Source organism: Schistocerca serialis, chromosome 2 (genome assembly GCF_023864345.2).
Source record: "Schistocerca serialis cubense isolate TAMUIC-IGC-003099 chromosome 2, iqSchSeri2.2, whole genome shotgun sequence".
In the NCBI taxonomy this organism is placed as follows: Eukaryota; Metazoa; Arthropoda; class Insecta; order Orthoptera; family Acrididae; genus Schistocerca; species Schistocerca serialis.
Window position 1 is genome coordinate 442294962 of NC_064639.1, and position 22498 is coordinate 442317459.

Here is a 22498-nt window from a genome sequence, read left to right on the forward strand (position 1 = left end):
TTCTTAAATTTACATGCCAATATATAGTCCCTAATGAGACCTTCTAGTTTAGTGTCACTGCATAAGCATTTGTTGGAAGCATGCCAAAAAGGCCTCTTTCAGAAGGAAGTTAAGCTCAGCTGTCTTTGCTACCATAATGTACTCTCTTGTCTGAGATCACCTTCCTTTCAATGGGCTCTTAAGTTTGGGGAACAGCCAGAAGTTGCAGGAGACCAAACCAGGGGAGTAAGGAGCCTGCTGAAGCACACGAACCTTTTTTTTTTTTTTTTTTTTTTTTTTTTTTTTTTTTTTTTTTTTTTTTTGCCAAAAATGTCTGAATCAAGTGCAAGGAATGTGCTGGAACATCATCGTGATGGAGGCAACAATTTTCTGTGGACTGCAAGTGATGGAGGACAACCCTGTAGTATCCTTTGGTGATTGTTTGATCCTGTGGCACATACTCGTGGTGTACCACACCGCTGAAGTTAAAGAAAGCAGTCACCATAACTTTGACATTTCTGTGCACTTGGTGGCCTTCTTTGGTCTTGGTGACAAGGAATGCATTTGGGATTTGGTTCCTGGGCCTTACCCATACACCCACGACTTGTCACAAGTGATTATGGTGTTCGCAAAGTCAAGGTCACTGTTTGGGGAGTCCAGCATGTCCTGTGATACTTCAACACAAAGTTGCTCTTGCTCCACCATCAGCAGCTTCACCATGAATTTAGCCGACACTCTCTTCATGACCAAGTCTCTGGTGACAATAAAATATTCCAAAAAAGTGCTGATGCTCACTTCTTCTGCAATTTCTCTGATAGTTCACATGACGGTTCCACATCACCACAATATTCACCTTGGCAAAGACCTGACCACCTCTGCATGTTGATGGTCGACTGGAATGTGGCTCGCTCTCCACTGATGTGCAGCTATGTTTAAAACCAGTTGTATCACTCCTTAATTTGTGTGATGCCCATACATCATCACTGAAAGCAGTCTGAATCTTCCGAATGGTTTCCCCCTGGCTGTCACCCTGTTTCTGGCTAAATTTGATGCAGTATTGTTGCTTCAGTCATTCCATCATTTCCCTTGCAATAAAACATCAATGTGAGCACTAGCTGCTACCTCACTCAACTGCTGATTGCTATTGATATTTGACAAAAAGTTCGCACATGTGCATGAAGGTTCAAGTTTGGCTTGTGCAAACACACTAGATTAAAATTCAATGGATGTTTTAAAAAAAAAAAAAAAAAAAAAAAACTTCTTTAGGTCAGATACCTATCTAACAGACCTCGTATGTTTACCGTACATCATGAGCTGGCAAACATCAATTTTTACAGATTTGGTGATAATTTGAGACCAGCTGAGAAGATTGTGTCTTTATTTGTGTGGGGCAGCTGTCCACCAAGAGCCACTTGACAAAAACTGTAAAGAGAAGTACAGTTACTTAATGACCCTGCATGTTGATAATCTCTAGTATTACACAAATCTCCATCACAATGTGTTATGGAGTCTTGCTTATTTGAAATGTCTTGACTGAACAATTAACACATATGTTCGTTCAATGAATTAATTTCTAATTTCATCTAGTCCTTACTTGGACCACTATCTTTTCCCATGCTACTACCCTGAATTTTAAACATATTGCAGTGTTTCTGCATAAAAATAACTTACAGATATGCTGTGCATAATCTGGGAAAAGACTTATTGGTGGAATGTCAAGAAACAAAAAGATAAGTATAAAAGTTTTACTAGAAAAATATTTTATTAATATTATCAAACAATGTTTCAAGTTTGTTACAATTTTTCATTTTTAAAATAACTGTATAAAGTATATGAACAAATTGAGGTAATGAAATGCAATGCGTGTGTTCACTTGTAAAGAGAAGGAACAGCATAAATGTAGCAATTCATTTAATTATGATTAGATTTTTAAAGTAACAAAGAATAAATAAGCCATTCAATATCCACATATGAAACAAATACAAACGTTGAAAATTCTTAAAATACTGTGATAATACAAGTGTCACAAGTCACAATTGAAATGAAGAATAAGGAATTTATTCAAATACTTGATTGGTGTCGATACTGCACTATAAAAAATAAGCTAAGCCCACAATAATTGTTTGCAATGAATGTTAACAATTTATCATCACTGTTAACATAATATCTTGCTATGAATTAATCATGAAGAACATTCTTATTTTGAAATTTAGTGCACATAAACCCATTAAGAATACTGTCAAAGAGGTTTTGGTTTATGTGCAGTCAAATATATGGAAAAGAGTTCATAATTATTTTAGGAAAGCATGGAAATTAGAATTATCTTATTTCCTGGACTTTTGAAAAGTATAAAAGAATGGAAAATTTATTATGCCTGTCAAGTCTTGCAACATAGACATTTTTGTTTAGTTATTTGTATTTATTTTTTGAATGAATGATGCTATCAAAAGATGTAAACATATGAAACATTCTGCTATGTGGGAGTGAAGATTACTTACATCCATTTGTTACCTCTAAGTTCAGTCACTATTGCACTGAACAACAACTTTAGGATAGATGAGAATTTCAGAAGTGTGGAGTTACTGCAGATGGATCCCTGATAAGGAAGGCTACACACTGATCCATGTAAACTGCAACTCTTGTCTCAGCTACTGGAAGATTGCTCTGAATGCAGACTGAAGATATTAGCTTGCTTCTTAAAGAATATGGATGAAGATGCTACATTTTTACAGTGTGCTGTTTTTCCATGAGATACTTGTGTCAGTACAGAGGCCAATACCCAGAATCTGCAATATTTGTGCCAGAATAAACTCTTCTTGTATGAACTTCACCGACAAGGGGACCAGCAGGTTATCATACGATGTAGTTCATGGAACCAACATGAGGTTGTCTCACACTTTTTGGAAGAGGCTGCAATCAAGAACTACTAGACAATATTGCTCAGTTACCTGATATATGAACTGTACAGTACTGGAATGTATCTATCATTAAATTAATATGGCATTTACAGTTCTGGCAGAATGTAAATAATTTAGGAGCAAACGTAACCATTCACCAAATAGTAGGTTCTTCTACAGGCACATAAACAGGACTGAAAACTTTGCCACCATTCGGACAAATCCTTTTCTGAGCTGCAGTACCCTTACACACACACACACACACACACACACACACACACACACACACAAACAAACACCTATGTAAAGCTACATTGCGTTAGTTGAACAAACAATACAAGAACTGCAGTTGTTTGAAAACAGAATGCTGGAACTGCAGTTCTGCAGGTGGATTGGGGTTAGAGGCTGTGTCATGTGAAATGGATGAGGGAAGAAAGGAGGCAGGTAACAGGTAGGACGTCTGCTGAAAAATGGTTAATTGTTCAGAGGGAGGCACATGTAATCTCCTCATGGCCAACACCTGGTGGTGGCCATTCATTTGGGTGGACAGTTGGTTGGATTTTATGTCCACATAAAGTGCTGTGCAGAAATTGCAGCAGAGTTATACATGACACATCTGCTTACACAGATGATCCTGTCTCTGATGGGATAAGATAAGTCTGTGTTGGAACTGACAGATTGCAGGAGTGTGTTCCTATCAAACACTACCTTTCCTAACATCTTCTGACACCAAACCCACCATTTTGTTCATTGTACATCTCATTAAGTAGATTGGTAATCGTACCTACATCTCCTGTGAGAGGTGGATATACAAATGAATCTGCAGCATCACCATGGGCCTTGCAGGACACCATCCTATGCCAATCTGTCTATTGATCATCTAGAGGAAACCCTCCTAGCCTCTCAATACCCCTAAGCTATTGTCTGGTTCAGTTTCATTGATGATATCTTCATGATTTAGACACAGGGCCAAGATATCCTATCCTCATTCCACCACAGCCTCTACACCTTCTCTCCCATTAGCTTCACCTGGACCTGTTCTGATGGTTACATCTATACTTCTGTCTATATCAAGCTCACTAAGCATCAAGAGCACCTGCAATTTGACAGCTGTCATCCCTTCCATGCCAAAAAATCTCTCCAATATATTCTGGCTAGCCATGGGGTAGCACAGCTGGAGTGACAAGAACTCCTTTTTCTTGTGTGCTGGAGGTCTCATTAAGGCCTTCACAGACAGACACTAAACCCCAAACCTAGTCCATGTGCATACTTCTCACATCCAGTCTTTACATATCCTTAATCCTCCCACCAACCCAAAAAATCAACTCCAAAGGATAAGCCCTCTCATCAACCAATATAATTCTGGACTGAAACAGCTGAACCATATCCTCTGCCATGGCTTTGACTATCACTGTGCCTGGAAAAAAGGAACATCCCACCCAAAATCTGTGAGGTATTCTCCTGCCCACACATCCTATCCTGTTCCATTGCTTTGCCATACCCACCTCCAACCTCTTGCTAAATGGATCACATCCCTGTGGAACCTAGGGTCCCCCTCACCCCAGCACCAGCTTTTCTGAACCGTATAGGTGGGAGTTATCACAACACATCCTTTAACATAATCCTCCTGGCCTCGATATCTGCTAATGCCCTGCTCTACACCCACTTCCTCCTTGCCCCAACAAACTAACTTCACTCATGTTGCACACAAACTCTCTTTCCCACAGCCTCCCCTTTTCTCTGTTATGTCACCCATCCCTTCTCATCATAATCAATTTGTGCTTCATGAACTCATTGGTTCTAGTTTGTGCATTCCTATCCCGTGAACCTGCTGCCTCTGCATTGCATACAGGAGGCATTCCTATCTTGCACACCTGCTGCCTCCTTCCGAGTCATCAGCTATTCTTCTGCAACCATCCCTCCCTCACCCAACCCCCTTTCTCCCCTTGCACTCTCCACCCAACACAACTCCTCACATCGGTCTACCTGCAGAACTGCAGTCCTGTCACTGTGTAGTCATCTGGCACAATTCAACTGTATAGGTGTGTGTGTGTGTGCATGTGTGTGTGTGTGTGTGTGTGTGTGTGTGTGTGTGTGTGTGTGTGTGTGTGTGTGTGTGTGCGTATGTGTGTGGATGGGTGGGTGAATGGGTGGGTGCACACATATGTATGTGTACTCTAGCTTGAAAAAATATCTGTCCAAAATATACCAAAGTTCTCAGTTTAGTTTACATGCCTGTTAGTAATGCAGTGCCTCTACTATTTGGTGAGTTCTTGTCTTTACTCCTAATTTATTTTCATAATTAAATTAAATAGAAGTGATTCATGTATGATGGTACTCCATCAGATGTAGCCACCATCACAAATTGGCTATAGAGGACTGGTTGGATTCTACATTCCTGGAATCCTGGATTGGCTATAAAGGAGCTGCTGAAAGGGTTACACAGCCATCAGATTATGATTTGTGTGAGTGTGTTAAATTTTTGATATGTAATATGACTCATCATCATTCAAGAGGCAACAACATATGTGAAGTAATTGTCCCAGTTGTTAAACCCCCAAGTCATCAAAAATTTACAGTTCTAGCTATAAAAATGTGTACAGCTCAGTAGACAACATATTATTTAAGCACACTGATTCTGCTTATGCTACAGGACTTTTCGGACATACATCCTATACAATGAGTTTGATGGTGTACACAATTTGCAAATGCAGGTTTGACGAAAAGTATCAAAAAAGGAAACTGTCTACCTTAAGTTAATGTTATAAAATGAGGCAGGAAATGGTCATAGAATCAAAAACATTCTGTAGACATAAATATAAATTAGAAACATAATGGGAGTGTCCACCATATCAGCAGATGGAATTCATTGCATATAAAAACACTCTGTTAATGCAAACAAAAATATTAATGGATAGAAACTGCTACAGGTATTTAACAGAATGGCAAAACTAAAAGGACAAACAATAATTAGAACGGCATGTTACATTACAATAAGTAAACCAAAAGGAAACAGTGTGACAGAAGCCCATTAAGACTAATTTTATGACGACATCTGTTGAAGATAATCACTATGCACTGCAGTTCTCATAAGAAGTTAAAAATAAAACTTTTGCGGTAAGGCATGCAATGATAGAGACAACAGTGCTGTGTTAGCAAGAAGAATATGAGTAATTATATAAAGCATTAATGAAATGCAGAAACAAAATATGTGTATAAGAATACAAAGTAAAATACACAAAAGAAAGAAAAAAGGAATAGTATACATCTACAAAATACAATAAAAAAAACAACATGAGGGTATTGCACATGACACATGTATGAAACTGCATGGTTAAGTGATAGCCATCTGTGATGAGTTAACATGTTCTTGAGCAATAAACTTAGTTTACCTCTGGGTTTAGTTTACAGTTTTCATAACAATTTTCAAAAACAGTTTAACAATTTTGTTAGTAAAAATTAATCAAGTTGAAAGTTACGTTCTTCAGTGTGCAAAAATATGAAATTTCAAAGAGAGGTAAGGGTTTATCCATTATCAGAATATCTGTCCCACAAACACAATTCAGAAAATAGATTTCCTTTTGATTAACACTTAGAATGGAATTAACATAAATAATCCATCTAGTAATGAGGAGGATAGAACAGTCCACTACAATCAGATCACTAAATAAACAGTATGTATCAAATATGAGAGAAACCCAGGTGGGTATATCAATCTGAAGTAAAGGAGACTGAATGAAATAAAATAGTATCAACAATATTTAAAAAATCAAAAACAAGAAGTAAGAAAACTGATGGGAGAAAAAGCAGAGAATACAGCAAAACTTCATATTAAACATGGAAGAGAAGCAAATCTTAATACATCTGCTTAATATTAAATGCATATTGCTTAAGGTACAATATTTTTGTATTTTAAAGATTTTTACTTATCAACAATAGTTGACATTATTTTTGTACTTGTCACAGCCTTAGTAGATGGTATATAACTCAATTTGCAACACCAGTCACAACATTCCTATAATAATGTACTGGCAATAATTACTACTCTGAAGGTAGAGAAATAAGTTACATATACTGGATGCATTGCTAATAGAATCCAAGACTATTAAATGGTCCCATAATCTTCAACAATAAAACATTTTCAATTTAACAATCTTTGTATCTGATGCAACAAGCAAGTTTTATTATTTCCAAACTTCTTCATTTTTTTGTGTGGATACCTCAAAACAATAATAAAACAAAGATGTTGGCAAAATTGTCAAAATGCACAGAACAATACATATATATCTACAGATCAATAAACAGTTGCACATACGAAATGCTGAGTACCTATATTTCAGCACCCATTCAGAACACAGAGTCTTACTTGGATACAATTTATTTATGCTATCAGTCATATTCAGTGGCACCTATTCTGTAATCACTAGCTGAATGACTAACAGTTAAAAATGTTTTTCATCTGAAATATAGGAATTTCCATAGCAAAAGTTGCTAATGCATCACTGTGCGATGGCGCTCAGTTCAGAGGTAGTTGGTCTGAAACATGGTGGCGGAAGAAATTTTCACCTCTTGTATGTGGGCAGCAAAGGGAAAGAGGAATTATCACCAGACTTGGCATCAATGTCTTAGATTAAATTCCAAACCCTCCACAGTGTCCTACAGCATGATCAGATGGAGACTTTATGCTCAGTGGTCCCCTTTGTGCTACATGAGAAGAGTAGGCTATTGCTGACAGCAGTTTTCACCCCCTACCTTCTCTCATCATCATGAGACACAAGTATGGCACCATACTATACAAACATTCATTACAGAGACACTTAAGACACAACTCTTACACACTGCAAAGAAAAGGACCATTATGCCTTTCTGATTAGGAGGGTGGATTTACTCCTCAGGGCCTCCTAGCCAACAATTCCATACAACTCTCTCTTTTATTTGAGCAATGCTTTCTGTATCGGACCAAGTCACATACAATTTTCTTTAGTAGGCACTAATCGGACCAAGTCACAAACAATTTTCTTTAGTAGGCACTGGTCTTCTGCGGTTGTGTTAATGCCTTTGAAATATATAGGTACAAGATAAAAGTTCTGAACAGCAGATAGCCAAGAAAATGATTTTCAGCTTTGCCGCATCAGGAGAAAGTATTGTACAATTCATTTTCTTGGTGCTAAGTGGTTGTTTTGTTGAGGGCTGCAAGACTTGTTGATACATCTCGTACTTTGCTCACTCGCCGAGCCCACCAGTTGTTTGATTCTCTTGCTGTCCCAGGAGGCAAAAGTGGAGGCAGCTGTAATCTCCCTTGAAGTTTACTTCCATCTTCTCTGTCACGAAAATTACTTGGAGAACCTGCTGCTTTGAGGCCAATTTCATACTTTCTCTCTTTCTCCAAAAGCTTCTCACGTTTCACTTGAGTTTGGACCTCTTGTGGAATATCTGGTATGGCATATGCCATAATTCCTGTCAGTGCAAACACAATATGCTGCAAAATTGAAAATAAAACCTTTTTAATTAGAGTCTCTAAAGCACATTTAAAACTATAATTGAAGTACATATGTTTTTATGTGCAACTATGAGGGTGTGCTGAAAAGTAATGCACACAAATTAAGGGTAACTGTTAAAGCTTTTTATATAAAACAAATATTGTTAACATGCAACATCTTTATTCTCCATGTCTACATATTTGCAGCCCTCTGTTTGCTAAAAGGCTCCAAATTGTAGTGTGTAATATGGTGGCATATAATCTAACTATGTCAGTCTGTGAGAAACAGCATGCTGTAGTCAAGTTTTGATTTCAAAGAGTTCATCCACACGTGGAGCCCCCTCTCCTTCACCATGAAAATGTCAGACAACACACAAGTGCTTCAACATCTGCCACAGTCCAACACCTTGGATTCACTGTCATTAACCATCCTCTGTAGAGTCCTGACTTGGCCCCATCCGATTTTCATCTTTTTCTGATGAAGCAGTGCAAGCAGAAGTGAGACTGTGGCTGTGTCGAAAAGCTGGTCTCTTGTTGGGGGAAGTGTGCTTATCAGCAGATTAACTACGTTGAGAATAAAGATGTAGAATTTTAATAACATTTGTTTGATTTGTGAAGCTTTAAGAGTTTTCACATAAAAAATTCAGAGGCATTACTCTTCAGCACACTCTTGTAGTATTTCCTTGTACACAAGTTTTGCTTGCTGTTATTCATTTTTTTAAATCTCAGTGCTCATTCTCTACGTCCAAATTAAAAGGACTAATACCTATGTATAAGCTAAAATGGAATCACAAATAAAAAAATATGAAGAGAAACAACAGACAATAATTAGAAAAGGCAGTCACTCATCAGACAAATGATGGATAGATTCATTTATTTGTAAGTGAACTGCTGACTTTCATAATTTTTGTTTGGTTGTTTTTTCAATCATGAAACTGTCACTGTAATACATACAAAGCATGCAGTGAAAAGAAATAGAAAACTTAACAAAGAAGATATACTTCTCAGGTGATTTTTGAACTAATTTTTCAGTTATTTTTGGTAGTTCAAGCTCACTGATGATGAGAAAAAGTTGTTCTGAGCTATAATAATAACAGAACAAAATGGAGGAACTGCTAATTGTGAATGAAATAATGGCATATTGAAATTCTATTTTACTGAACAGTTGTTTGAAGTCTCTAAATCTCTAAGGCAATCACATACATCTGTAATAGCAATGTTACTAAAGCCAACTTAAAGCAGTGCACTACTGGGTACATAGTTCACTTACTTCAAATACAACAACAAATGCAAGTCTGGCTGCAAAGACATGCCAGTAGACAGCTGAAAGGCCATACGGACCCTCAGAAGTGGCATTGTTACGATAACCTCTATATTGGCAAGTCTCTGGAGGCGGTGTGTTGGGATTGCCATCATCATCAGGTATCATATCTTTCTGGAAGTCAGATGTATTGAATTCTGACAGAAAGAAAGAGTAATAGAAATGTAAACAAGGGGGTATAAAATGGCAATTTTATTACACAAACATCAACACAAACTACATTATTTCAACCTCATTAAGGGAAACAGAACAATGTGCTATGCAAGAGCTAATACTTATAAAAGCCACTATTATTTTTAGCTAATAATTTTAATGGCTGGTACTCACTAGTTTTAATACAATACAAAACTTGAGGATGCATGTTAACATCATTGCTTTGGTACACTTAGAGCTACTCACTGGACAACCTGATTGTAATCCCCGTCTCTCCCCAACCACTCCAACCTCTACATATAAAGGTATGCATATGTACTTATGTGTATGGGAAAATGAATGAGTTTTCAAAATATATAAGTATGGAAAAATTTCCAAAAAGGTCTAGAAGAATGTAAAGCATGGAATTCAACTAAAATTGAGACTTAGTGACTTCTATGCAATTCTAGTGTACTACTGCTAAATGGTCTGACAGAAATGGCCCACCATCCAAATTTTAAATAGGGAGTAATGTTTAATCAACCAATGATTTGTATCAGTTATTCTTTTTATTAATCTTTGACATGTCAAAAATATACTTTTAGAAACATCACAATTAACACTATACAGTATGAAGTTCACAGTTTCCTGTTTGAATGAGTCCCAAGCTTATACAGTGAGAAGCTGGACCACATCGTAACTATCCCATATCAAATTTCACTGTAGATACTATGGTCACCCCAAGATACTGTGCAGCAGACATTCCCCTATCTCATATGCTTCCCTGTCTTTAATGATGACAATGTTGACAGAATTCTACCTTTCACTGGAACATAAAAAATATACCATGGTTAATCACTATAAAACAATGTCTTCTCATTGCTCCATGATTCTGTGCTACGCTCCAAAACTAGGTGCAGTCTAGCATTTGTTATGATGATTAGTGACAGCTTTTGGATAAAGTCCTCTTCTTGTAGTGCATAGCAATATATGATTCCATAAAATGCTTCCTCTGTGTGATGAGAAGCAATCTATCCTTTCCATAAAGCAGAAATATTTCTAGTATTCCTTTTCACTGTGCCTGCCTGCTACTCAATGCCACCTCTATGTGGAGAGTAGCATTCTGTCCTTTCAATGTTGGTTCTATTCCACCCTTAACTTCCCATCATTTGATAAGTGGCACTTAGTTACAGGACCATGTTGGAAGAAGATACTATTCACATATTACATGTAGTAGTTAATTATCCTATGTCTGTCCCACTGCTCTTCTGTACTGTCTAGATTTTTTGGTAGAATTTTGTGTAAAAAAATTCAGTCAAATGCATTGTGGGTCCAAATAATAGTCATTTGATGTTAGCAATGTGACTGCATCCACTGGAAACTTCATTTTTTTGTTTCTATAAGTATTACATTTGTGTGGGATGAATTTCATTTTTTCAGTTTTTGTGCCAAATATCACAGTAAAGCAGAGTTTGATTCTTTGTGAATCTAACACATTATCTTCTTAAAACATGGTACTACTCTCTACATCCACACTAGACGCAGTTCACCATACAGTTCTTTTGCTGTGAATCTCTTTTCAGTTCAGACAAAAGGATTTGGTCCTCACACAAGACTACTGAATAAAGTCCCATTGTAATTTCATAAGCAAAGAGTGATGATAAATATTTATTATACTGTACATGTGTAATCATCCTTGATTTAGAACTCTTTCTCTTTATTAGCAATTTAAAATTCATACTAATAATTTACAAAGAAATACTGAGCTGTTTTGTATCGTATTAAATGTAAAATATTACAGTCTGTTCATAATGAAAAACTACAATATTGACAAATATAAACTGTTATAGCTCACAGAAGCCACGTTACTAGTAAATATCAGCACAGAAATAGAATGAAATATTTAAAATTTATGTATTCACAAGCCTTTGCCACACTAAACTATCTTTTGAACAGATTACCTACCTCATTATTTCACATCTGTGAAACTATCAAAAGTTAACAAGAGTGAAACAATGGAAAATCCAGAATGGAATGCAACAATATTATGAGAAGGAAAGTTGTTACTCACCATACACCGGAGATGCTGAGTCGAAGATAGGCTCAATAAAAAGACTTTCACAAATAAAGCTTTTGGCCATTGGACTTCATCAACAATACATACACACACACACACACTGGTAAATGCAACTCAAACACATGACTGCAGTCTCAGGCAACTGAAACCACACTGCGAGCAGCAGCACCAGTGCATGATGGGAGTGGCAATTGAATGGGGATAAGGAGGAGGCTGGCATGAGGAGGGGGAGGGATAGTATGGTGTGGGTGGCAGACACTGAAGTGCTGCAGGTTAGATGGAGGGCAGGGAAGAGGTGAGGTGCGGGGTGGGGGGTTCAGAAGCGGTAAAGGAAATCAATAAAAAGACTGGGTGTGATTGTGGAATGACAGCTCCGTAATGCTGGAATGGGAACAGGGAAAGGGCCGGATGGGTGAGGACACTGACTAACGAAGGTTGAGGCCAAGATGGTTACGGGAACGTAGGATGTATGACAGGGAAAGTTCCCACCTGCGCAATTCAGAAAAGCTGGTGTTGGTGGGAAGGATCCATATGGCACAGGCTGTGAAGCAGTCATTGAGATGTGGGATATCATGTTTGACAGTGTGTTCAGCAACAGGGTGGTCCACGTTCTTTTTGCCCACAGTTTGTTGGTGGCCATTCATGCGGACAGTCAGCTTGTTGGTTGTCATGCCTACATAGGATGCAGCACAGTGGTTTGTTGGGTTGAGTAGGACCAGATGAAACAAATTGGGAGAAGTTAATGACGTTCTGTAGGAATGTGGACAGGGTGTTCTCACCTTCAATCCAGATAGCAAAGATGTCATCAATGATTCTGAACCAGATGAGGGGTTTAGGATTCTGTGGTTTTAGGAAGAATTCCTCTAGATGGGCCATTAAAAGGTTGGCATAGGATTTGTTTGTAGGTAATGCCATCAAAGGAGGAGTAATTGTGTGTGAGGATATAGTTGGTCATGGGGACTAGGAAGGAGGTTGTTGGTTTGGAATCTGTCAGGCACTGGGGAAGGTAGAGTTCGATAGAGTGTTCAATAGTGGTAATGCCATGGGCATTAGGAATGTTAGTGCACAGGCAGGTGGCATCAGCAGTGACAAGCAGGGCACCTTGTGGTAAAGGGTCAGGAACTGTGGAGTGTCAGTGGAGGGAATGGTTGGTATCTTTTCTATACGAGTGTAGGTTCTGGGTAGTAGGTTGAAGGTGTTGATCTATGAGAGCAGAGATTTTTTCAGTGGGGGCATAGTAACTGGCCACAATGGAGCATCCTGGGTGGTTAGGTTAAGTTTATGGACTTTAGGAAGCATGTGGAAGGTAGGAGTGCAGGGTGAGTGGAGAGATGGACTCCAGGGAGAGGTTCTGGGATGGGCCTAAGGATTTGAGTAGTGACTGGAGATCCTACTGGATTACTAGAATGGGGTCACTATGGCAAGGTTCATAGGTGGAAGTTTCTGACAGCTGGTGGAGTCCTTCCACCAGGTATCCTTGCGGTTCAAAACAACAATGGTGGAGCCTTCGTCGGCAGCACCTTCCCTATTTTTCCACTCCTGCACTACACAGCTGTCTTTCGACCCCAGTTTTTTAATTGATTTCCTTAGCGCTACTCTCTCTCCCCCCCCCCCCCCCCCCTCCTGCCCTGCACCTCACCTCTCCCCTGCACTCTGTCTAACCTGCAGCACTTCACTGTTTGCTACCCCCACCATACTATCCCTCCCTTTCCCTATCCCTGCCTCCTCTTCACCACCACCTAGTTACCACTCTCATCATGCACTGGTGCTGCTGCTTGCAGGGTGGTTTCAGTTGTCTGAGACTGCAGTTGTGTGTGTGAGTTGCGTTGGTGTGAATGTGTGTGTGTGTGTGTGTGTGTATGAGCGTCTGTCGTTGATGAAGGCCAGTGGCCTAAAGATTTAATTGTGAAAGTCTTTTCGTTGTGCTTATCTTCGACTCAGCATCTCCACTATATGGTGAGTAGCAATTTTCCTTCTCATAATACTGTTAACAAGAGAGAAATGGATGGAGGAAGTGTTGTGCAGCAAATGCACAATTTTAAAGTACATTTGGAATGAGACTAACCAGTCGCACAAAGTAATTCCTCAGATGCAAAGAAGCACACATACAAGCAATCATATATGCACAATTCACATACACACACACACATAGCCAATGATGCCTGCAGATACAGAGGTGCAGTTTCATTATGTATTTAGTTTCGAGTTCCATGGACTCTTGATGCAAGTGTATCGCTAGGATGTAGAACGTGGGAGATTATTACAATAACAACCATATGTAAATGGTCATGAGAATTACAATGTAAAACATATGTTAATAGATACATGATGTTCAAGTATTCAAATAACAACCTAGATTACAAAAAAATTATAAGGGTTGCATTCTAATTCATATAATATTAATTGCCACAACTGATATGGAGCACTATATAGTCATTTTTATAGGAATGCATAAAATGAAACATATTTTACTAATTATTATACATTGTCAAAAAATTCCTGTAGGGAGTAGAAAGAAGTATACAAAAGATAATGTTTTAGCTGTTTTTTGATCTTATTCTTATGCCCAATGACCGAACTATTATTAACTGAAAGTTTGATCATACAATGTAAACTTTCACGGCCGGTATTGTCTTCACTTAAAACTTCCAGGTTGATAGGCCGTGGTCGAAGTATAAACCTGTCTCCTGACGTTTCGTCTCTGACTGCGGGAGACATCCTCGGAGGTAAAATGGCGAACTGTGAAGAGAACTCGAGGAAGCGCTGATTATATAAGCAGTACAGATGGTGCCAAAGTCGATCACGTGGCGTCGGCTATGAGATTGTCTCTGGTGATGCCAACATTCTCGATTGAAAGTAATCGATCGTCACGGTTGCGGTGTAACGCTGACATCCAAATTTTATCCAGTTTAACACCTTCGTCTTTCCTGTTAAAATTATTACGATGTTTATCAATCTCGATAACCTCTCTATACAAGCATGCATAATAATGCGAGGTTTTTGATACGATGCTTGTCTCGCAGAATTTTATTTCATGATCACCTTCCTGGTAAACATGTTCCGCTATGGCCGATTTATCCGTGTGACCCAGGCGGCAATTCCTCTTATGTTCAGCAAGACGGGTGTTCACACTTCTCTTTGTGGTACCGATGTAAACCTGTCCACAACTACAAGGAATTTTATATACCCCCGGTGTAGCCAAAGGGTGTCGTGCATCTTTTGCCGACCTTAAAAATTCTTTTATTTTCCTAGTGGGTCTGAAAGTAGTTTTCACACCATACTTGCCTAAAACTTTCCCAATGCGATCTGTGACCTTACTAATGAACGGAAGAAAAACTTTGCCCTTGGCGACTGTTGTTCGTCGTTGCTCCTGATTCTCTGCCTAGAGCGAAGTGTTCGATCTATATCCTTGCTGGAATAGCCATTCTTCACGAAAGTTGACCGTCGATGTTCAATCTCATCTTTTAAATAAACAGGTTCACAAAGTTTGTACACCCTGTCTATCAAAGTTTTCATTACACTTCTTTTTTGTCTAGGGTGGTGGTTTGAATCTTTATGTAGGTAACGATCAGTATGTGTGGGCTTTCTATACACCTTATGGCCCAACGTTCCGTCCCGTCGTTTTATCACAGACACATCCAGGAAATTCAATTGCCCATTCCTTTCTGTCTCCATAGTGAATTGGATTTTCGGATTAATGCTATTTAAATGTGTCAGGAAGGCAACCAACTCCTCAGTTCCGTGTGTCAATACTACGAACGTCTCATCGACATAGCGATACCATCTGGCTGGTTTCTTACTGGCAGTCTGCAACGCCCATTGTTCAAAAGTCTCCATAAATAAATTAGCCACAGCAGGACTGAAAGGACTGCCCATAGCCACCCCATCAATCTGTTCATAAAAGTCATTATTGTATTGAAAGTAGGTTGTGGTGAGGCAGTGTCGGAATAATGCCACAATATCGGTAGGAAAAATATCCGCTATGCATAAGATAGCTTCGTTTACCGGAATCATGGTAAATAACGACACAACGTCAAAACTGATGAGGATATCATCCAGGCCCACGCTCGTTTTCTTTAACTTGTCAATGAAATGAGCTGAATTTTTAATATGACTGTCCGTCCTACCAACATAAGGCTGCAGCATTGAGGCAAGGTGTCTAGCTAACTCGTGTGTTGGTCCACCTATAGCGCTGACAACTGGCTTCAATGGAATCCCAGGTTTATGAACTTTGGATAAGCCATAAAGTCTAGGTGGGTACGCTTCCGTTTTACAAAGCAGCTTCTTATCGTCGGAGCCAAATGAGGATGCTTTCACCAGTCGATTTGTCATTCTTATAATCTTCATAGTCGGATCTTTCTGGAGTTTCTTGTAATTGGAGGGAACCAAAATATCATTGATTTTTCCATGATAGTCCTTACTGTTCAGTATGATGGTGGCATTACCCTTATCTTCATTAAGAACAATAATGTTTTTATCTGCATTTATATCCCTCAGCACCTTCCTTTGAGCCTGTGACAAATTACTTTTAGGTGGCTTACATGTATGTAAAATCCTAGCCGTTTCCATCCTAATTACGTCAGCGGACTGCTGTGGAAGCTGACGGATACCGGCCTCAATATTTGCTACAATATATTCTGTGGGTACGTTTTGGGGCATCACAGCAAAATTGCCTCCTTTCGCTAGTACAGAAATTTCAACTTTTGACAAATCTTTATCAGACAGGTTAATAACAGTTCGAGAATTGTCCTCAACTGAACCTTCCGAAATGTTGTTCTGTAAGTTATTGAACTTCTTCTTCTGCCTATTTGCTGATATTTCTGCACTAACTTCCATAGATTTGAATGTTATACCATCAGTCTTATTCCAATCACCACACTGAATAGTATTACTAAGAACCAAGTGGAGATGAAAAAGCTTACTGCTGGTTACCGCCAGTGCTCACAGCATCTTATGAATCCTCACCAGAGACAATCTCATAGCCGACGCCACGTGATCGACTTTGGCGCCATCTGTACTGCTTATATAATCAGCGCTTCCTCAAGTTCTCTTCGCAGTTTGCCGTTTTACCTCCGAGGATGTCTCCCGCAGTCGGAGACGAAACGTCAGGAGACAGTTTTATACTTTGACCACGGCCTATCAGCCCGGAAGTTTTAAGTGAACTGAAAGTTTATTGTGTACTTTCTTGCTTGAATAATATACTCCATTCTGAACCATGCTGAGATTTTTTTATGTCTTTGTGAAGCTCATGTTTACTTCCTGTACCATGACTATTATATTCACTGTTTGTCCTGTACATTGTCTGATTGTTGTTCACAAAGCACATTAGTGAAAAAATGTATTGGCATGGCATGGGGATATCCCCATTTGTTTGAATAAGTTTCTGCGAGAGCACCTAGAGGTTACTCTACTCATAACTGATGACCCTCTTCTGTGTGATATAGACTATTTGCTTATGACTGGTTTCCCCAGAACATGATTACATGTATCATAAGTGAATGGAAATATCCAAAGTGTGTACCTTTGACTGTTTCCAAGTGATGAACAGATGAAATTGAGTGAATGATAAACACTGCTAAACTCAGTATTTTACATAGGGTGGTGTTGTCAATGTGTAATCCCAGGAATTTGGAAGGCTCTAATCTCAACATTTCTTTGTAATGACATTTTATTTCAATATTTTCTAGCTTTTGTCTGCCCTTTGAAACTGAATGGATTGAGTCTTGTTAACATTGAGAGACAGACCATTAGAAGTGAACCAGTATAAAGTTTCTTTGCATATAGTGGTCACAGAGTTCTCTAGACACCAGTTTGGTACTTTTCCATACTGTGCCTCAGTCAGAGCAGGTGGGTGCCATTGCAGAATTACTCAATATTACCTTCTACCTTCTGTCATCTAGATACGATTTGAGCCACACCCTGACTTTACCATAGAAGCCATAGTGTTCAGCCTTCATAAGTAGAATTTTGTGATCTACACAGTTAAATACTTTAGACAGATCACAAAAGATTCCAACTGGTGACATTGTATTGCTTATAGATTCAAGAAGATGGGTGAAAAATGGGAAAATGGCATGTTCAGTTGAAATACCATTTTGGAATCCAAACCAATTTATATTAAGGATTTTATGTTTATTAAGATGATCTATGTTTCTCTTTAACATTAGTTTCTCTAGAATTTTAGAGAGACTTGTTAGCAATGAAACTGGCTGGTAGTTGGAAACCTCAGCTTTTTTTGAATAGCAGCTTACCAATTGCATATTTGAGTCTATTGAGCACAGTACCTTGATTTATATGCTCATTAAATATGTGATGGAGAACTCCAAGAATAAATTTGAAGCAGTGCTTCAGTACTTTCATTGATATATTATCCATTCCACTGGAATTTTTATTTTTCATTTGGCATATTACTTCCTCAATCTCATCAGTTGTAATATAAGGTACAAGCCTCTGAATAATTTTGTTCTGCACTGCTTTTTGAAGAAGGTTCATGGCTTCAAGTATAGATCCTTTACATCCAGTTTGATCCATCACTGTCAAAAAATGGTTTCTGACCATATTGGCAACTACATCAGCTTCAGTATGAATAAAACTCATACAAGATGGTGTAATATACTACAATATTTATTATTTGTTACACAAACTGGTTTTTGGCTGTCACGCCATCATCAGGTACGGAGTTAGTATGTGGTTCAGTGAAATTTTGTTGGATCACAGATTTTAAACTGGTACTTGTACAGAGTACTTCCATTCCCAGAGATGAAAATGTTAATGTTAGAATAGGAATAAAACAAGTGAGGTTATTTCAGAGTAAGTGCAATGTAAGATGATTTAACTAAAATAAAATATGTGACACATTAACTAATGAACTATAGACAAATTACCACAGTTGTACATAGAAGAACATAATTGAACAATAAGCTTTGGTGACATATACCAAAGATGTGGCTGGACAAAATAATCTTGTCTGTAATAGATCATAAATTACAAACGGATAAGATAATCTTCGTTAGTTGCTGTCCTCACCCATCCAGCCTCTTCCCTGCTTCCATTCCAGCACTACAGAGCTGTCACACCACCACCATACCCAGTCTTTTTATTTTATTTTTTTATTTATTTCTATTTCTCTCCTTTTCCACTACTTCCCCCCCCCCCCCCCCCTCCTCCCCACCTCTCCCCAGTCTGCCACCCAACCTGCAACACTTCATTGCTCGCCATCCCCTCCCTACTAGTGCTCCCCCTGTCCACCTCAGCCTCCTTCTTTCCCCCAGCCAGTCGCCACTACCATCATGCACTGGTGCTGCTGTTCCCAGTGTGGTTTCAGTTGCCTGATACTGCAGTCATGTGTGTGAGTTGCATTTGCATGAGTGCGTGTGTGTGAATGTATGTCTATTGTTGACAAAGACCACTGGCTGAAAGCTTTAAGTGTGAAAATCTCTTTGTTGTGCCTATCTGTGTCTCAGCATCTCTGCTATATGGTGAGCAGCAACTTTCCTTCTCATAATATTGTTAAATTCCATCCTGGATTTTCCATCAGCTGGTTGGTCTAGGTATGGAATCCTCCCTCAGTCTAGTCCTTGCTGAAATCTTCATGGACAATTTTGAAACACAGTTTTTGGAAAATAATTGACTCTCTTCCAAGGTTGGACACAGGCTTAGGTATGTTGATGGTGTGTTGTGCTTATAAACATGAACTACAAGACAACTTCAAAAATTCCTCAAACAACAAAATTCTAAACACAACAGTATAAAATTCACAATGTAGCTTGGGGGTAACTGCATAAATTATTTAGATCTAACTATACAGATCATTGATCGTATTCATACTTTCAACATGTATAGGAAACCTATCACCACAAATATAGCAATATCAGCCAATTCTCAACAGCCAGTGACCCGTACACATGCTGCCTTTTATTCTATGATGCATCGCATATTATCCATCCCCATTAGTGAAGCCAACTTCCAAATGGAATTAAATGCCATCAAACAAATAGCATTAAACAATGGCTGTCATCCTACCATAGCAGACTCTATAACACAAAAAAAGCAGGAACAACAGGTGTACTCTTTTTTTTCCCAGCCCTTAACCCACCAACTCAAGAATGCAATAAATGGTGCACAATTCCATACTTAGGAAAATTCTCAATGGATGTAGCCAGAAAGCTTACATCCAGGAATGTAAAAACATAATTTTATTTGCAAAACCCTGATGGACACTTTTTTCTCCATGGGAAAGACAGCATTCCAGCTTAGGAAAAGAGTGGAATATATAGAATTACTTGTAATTGTGGCCAATTCTATACAAATCAGTCTGGCAGTGCAATATATACCCACTTTAAGGAACATGGCAGAAGCTGGAAACTTAGAAAAGGAGACTCTACTTTTGCAGACCACCTGCTTAAAGAAGGTCATAGTTACAAGGTGAGACATGCAGTATTATGTCACATCTCCAAAGGAAGGAAGATGAACTGTCTTGAAATTATGGAAACTAATAAACACCTGTTCATCATCACAGGCCTAGTACAGAATGACCAGACACAGTTCCCTTACTCATCACTTCCAACTGCAAATGCTACTCACATTTCCATCCAGGCCATGTTACTCCATTTCCTTTATTTCAGTTACTACAATTTCTCTTGTTGTGTTAAAAAAATTACATTGTATAATCACAGCTGCATCACACACCTGCTTAATATCACTATTATATCTTATCTGTTTGTGATTTATGATCCATTAAAGACAAGATTATTTTGTTCAGCCACTTCTTTGGAATATGTCACCAAAGCTTATTGTTCAGTTTTGTTCTGTGTATGACTGTTGTAATTTGTCAACAGTTCATTAGTTAATGTGTCACATATTTTTATTTTAGTCAAATGATCTTACATCACATTTGCACTGAGATAACCTTGCTTATTTTATTCCTATTCTAACATTAACATTTTCATCTCTGGAAATGGAGGTATTCTGCACATGCACCAGTTTAAAATCTTTTATCCAACAAAATTTCACTGCACCACATACTTATCTTTGTACCTGATGATGATGCCACAGCACAAAACTAGTTCATGTAACAAAAAATAAATACTGTAGAATATTACACCAGTGCTATGTGTGTTTCATTCATAATGTACAAAACATACTACCAAGAACTGACGGAACAGTCAATCAATGCTATACCACCTTCATTTTCCATGCTTCCATTATGACACACTTCGATACTGTCTGTATCTTCTGAAATTTTTCCCGTCTCCCTTTTGACCACATTCCAAATAGTTTTTATTTTATTATTTGAGCTGTCAGTTCCAGATTTTATAAACATGCTCTTGGATTTTTCAAATACATTTTTCAGGATGCTACAGTATAAGCTGTAGGGCTGCTTATCCTGAGGTTTGTTAGAATTTCTGAGAGAAATATAAAGCATTCTCTTTATTTTACAGGATGTTTTGATTCCCTTAGTGAGCCACTGTTCCCTGTAATCACTCAAGTTGGTACTCTTTGAAATTCTCTTAGGAAATACAGCTTCAAAAAGGGTAACAAATTCATTCAGGAATAGGTTAAATTTATCGTTGTCATTTTTAACTGTGTATAATGTCTCCCATTCTAACTACTGAAAATGTCTGCTGAAGGTTTCTAGATTCTCACTGTTGATTAATATATATGATCCACTGACAAAAACTACTCTTGTTAGCAGGGCATACATCATGCATTTTTAACTGCTGCCTCTCATAGTCAGAAAGCCCATTTAAGATTTGTGTTACACATATGTTATCAATTCTGTTACTGCCTACAAGGATATTGTCAGTCAGACTTGTATAGTTCTATGTCACTCTTGTGGGAAAGTCAAGAACTGCCCTCAGATTAAAAGAGCTCATTACATTCTCAAAATCTTTTCTATCATTATTACAAGTAAGAAAATTTTCATTTAAGTCACCAAGCATGATTACTTTTTTAGTTTTTGAGAACAGGTGACTTAAAAATGATTCTACTTGCTTGACGAATATAATAAGCTTCCCTGAGAGAGCTTTGTAAGCAGTATCCACATAAATAGGCAAAGTATTAACATGGAGTTCAATGCAACAAGCCTCTTGAGGCTTATTGATCAACACAAAAATTTCTTACATCTATAGCGTTGTAGCAGTGATCTCAGCTGGGATGGGCAGTAGAGGTACAGAAGAAGCATGGAGTGAGTACGGGGATGGATAGCAGGGTGAGGATGTGGGAATATACTTTAGTACTGCCTGAGGGAGTGTGCAGGGATGATGTGGGGATGGGACAGTGGGCTCTTAGGTGAGACAGAACCTGCATCTAGGTCTATTACAGGGATATGAGCAATGGGGCAAAGGATTGGGATCAGGGGTGGAATAGGTATGGAAAAGAACACTGCACAAGTTGGAGGAGCAGTGGAATATGAAAGGGATAGAAACTCTATCCTTCTTTCCCAGAACCTCTGTCCTCAGTATTCACAAGTCCCAGTCCCCACCTGCCTCTGTTTTCTTACCTGTTCTCAATCTAGCCTCACACACACCTGCTATCTTCCCAGCATGCCCACATAGTCCTTTCCCCATCTCTGCTTCTCTGCTCTCCCCCTTTCCTGGTCCTGGCTACATCCC

The 22498-nt window shown here is 38.5% G+C and overlaps 1 protein-coding gene across 1 annotated transcript in view; it reads right to left on the bottom strand.

Annotated features, from left to right (window-relative positions):
* Positions 1-1923: 1923 nt before the first annotated feature.
* LOC126456045 (anoctamin-4-like) overlaps positions 1924-22498 on the bottom strand; it is a 204925-nt gene continuing 184350 nt past the window's right edge. The window contains exons 19-20 of the mRNA XM_050091800.1: positions 9626-9813; positions 1924-8355 (exon numbers count right to left, since the gene is read on the bottom strand). Coding sequence (XP_049947757.1) covers positions 8044-8355; positions 9626-9813 — 500 coding nt within the window. The 3' untranslated portion in view covers positions 1924-8043. The remainder of the gene's footprint in view (positions 8356-9625; positions 9814-22498) is intronic.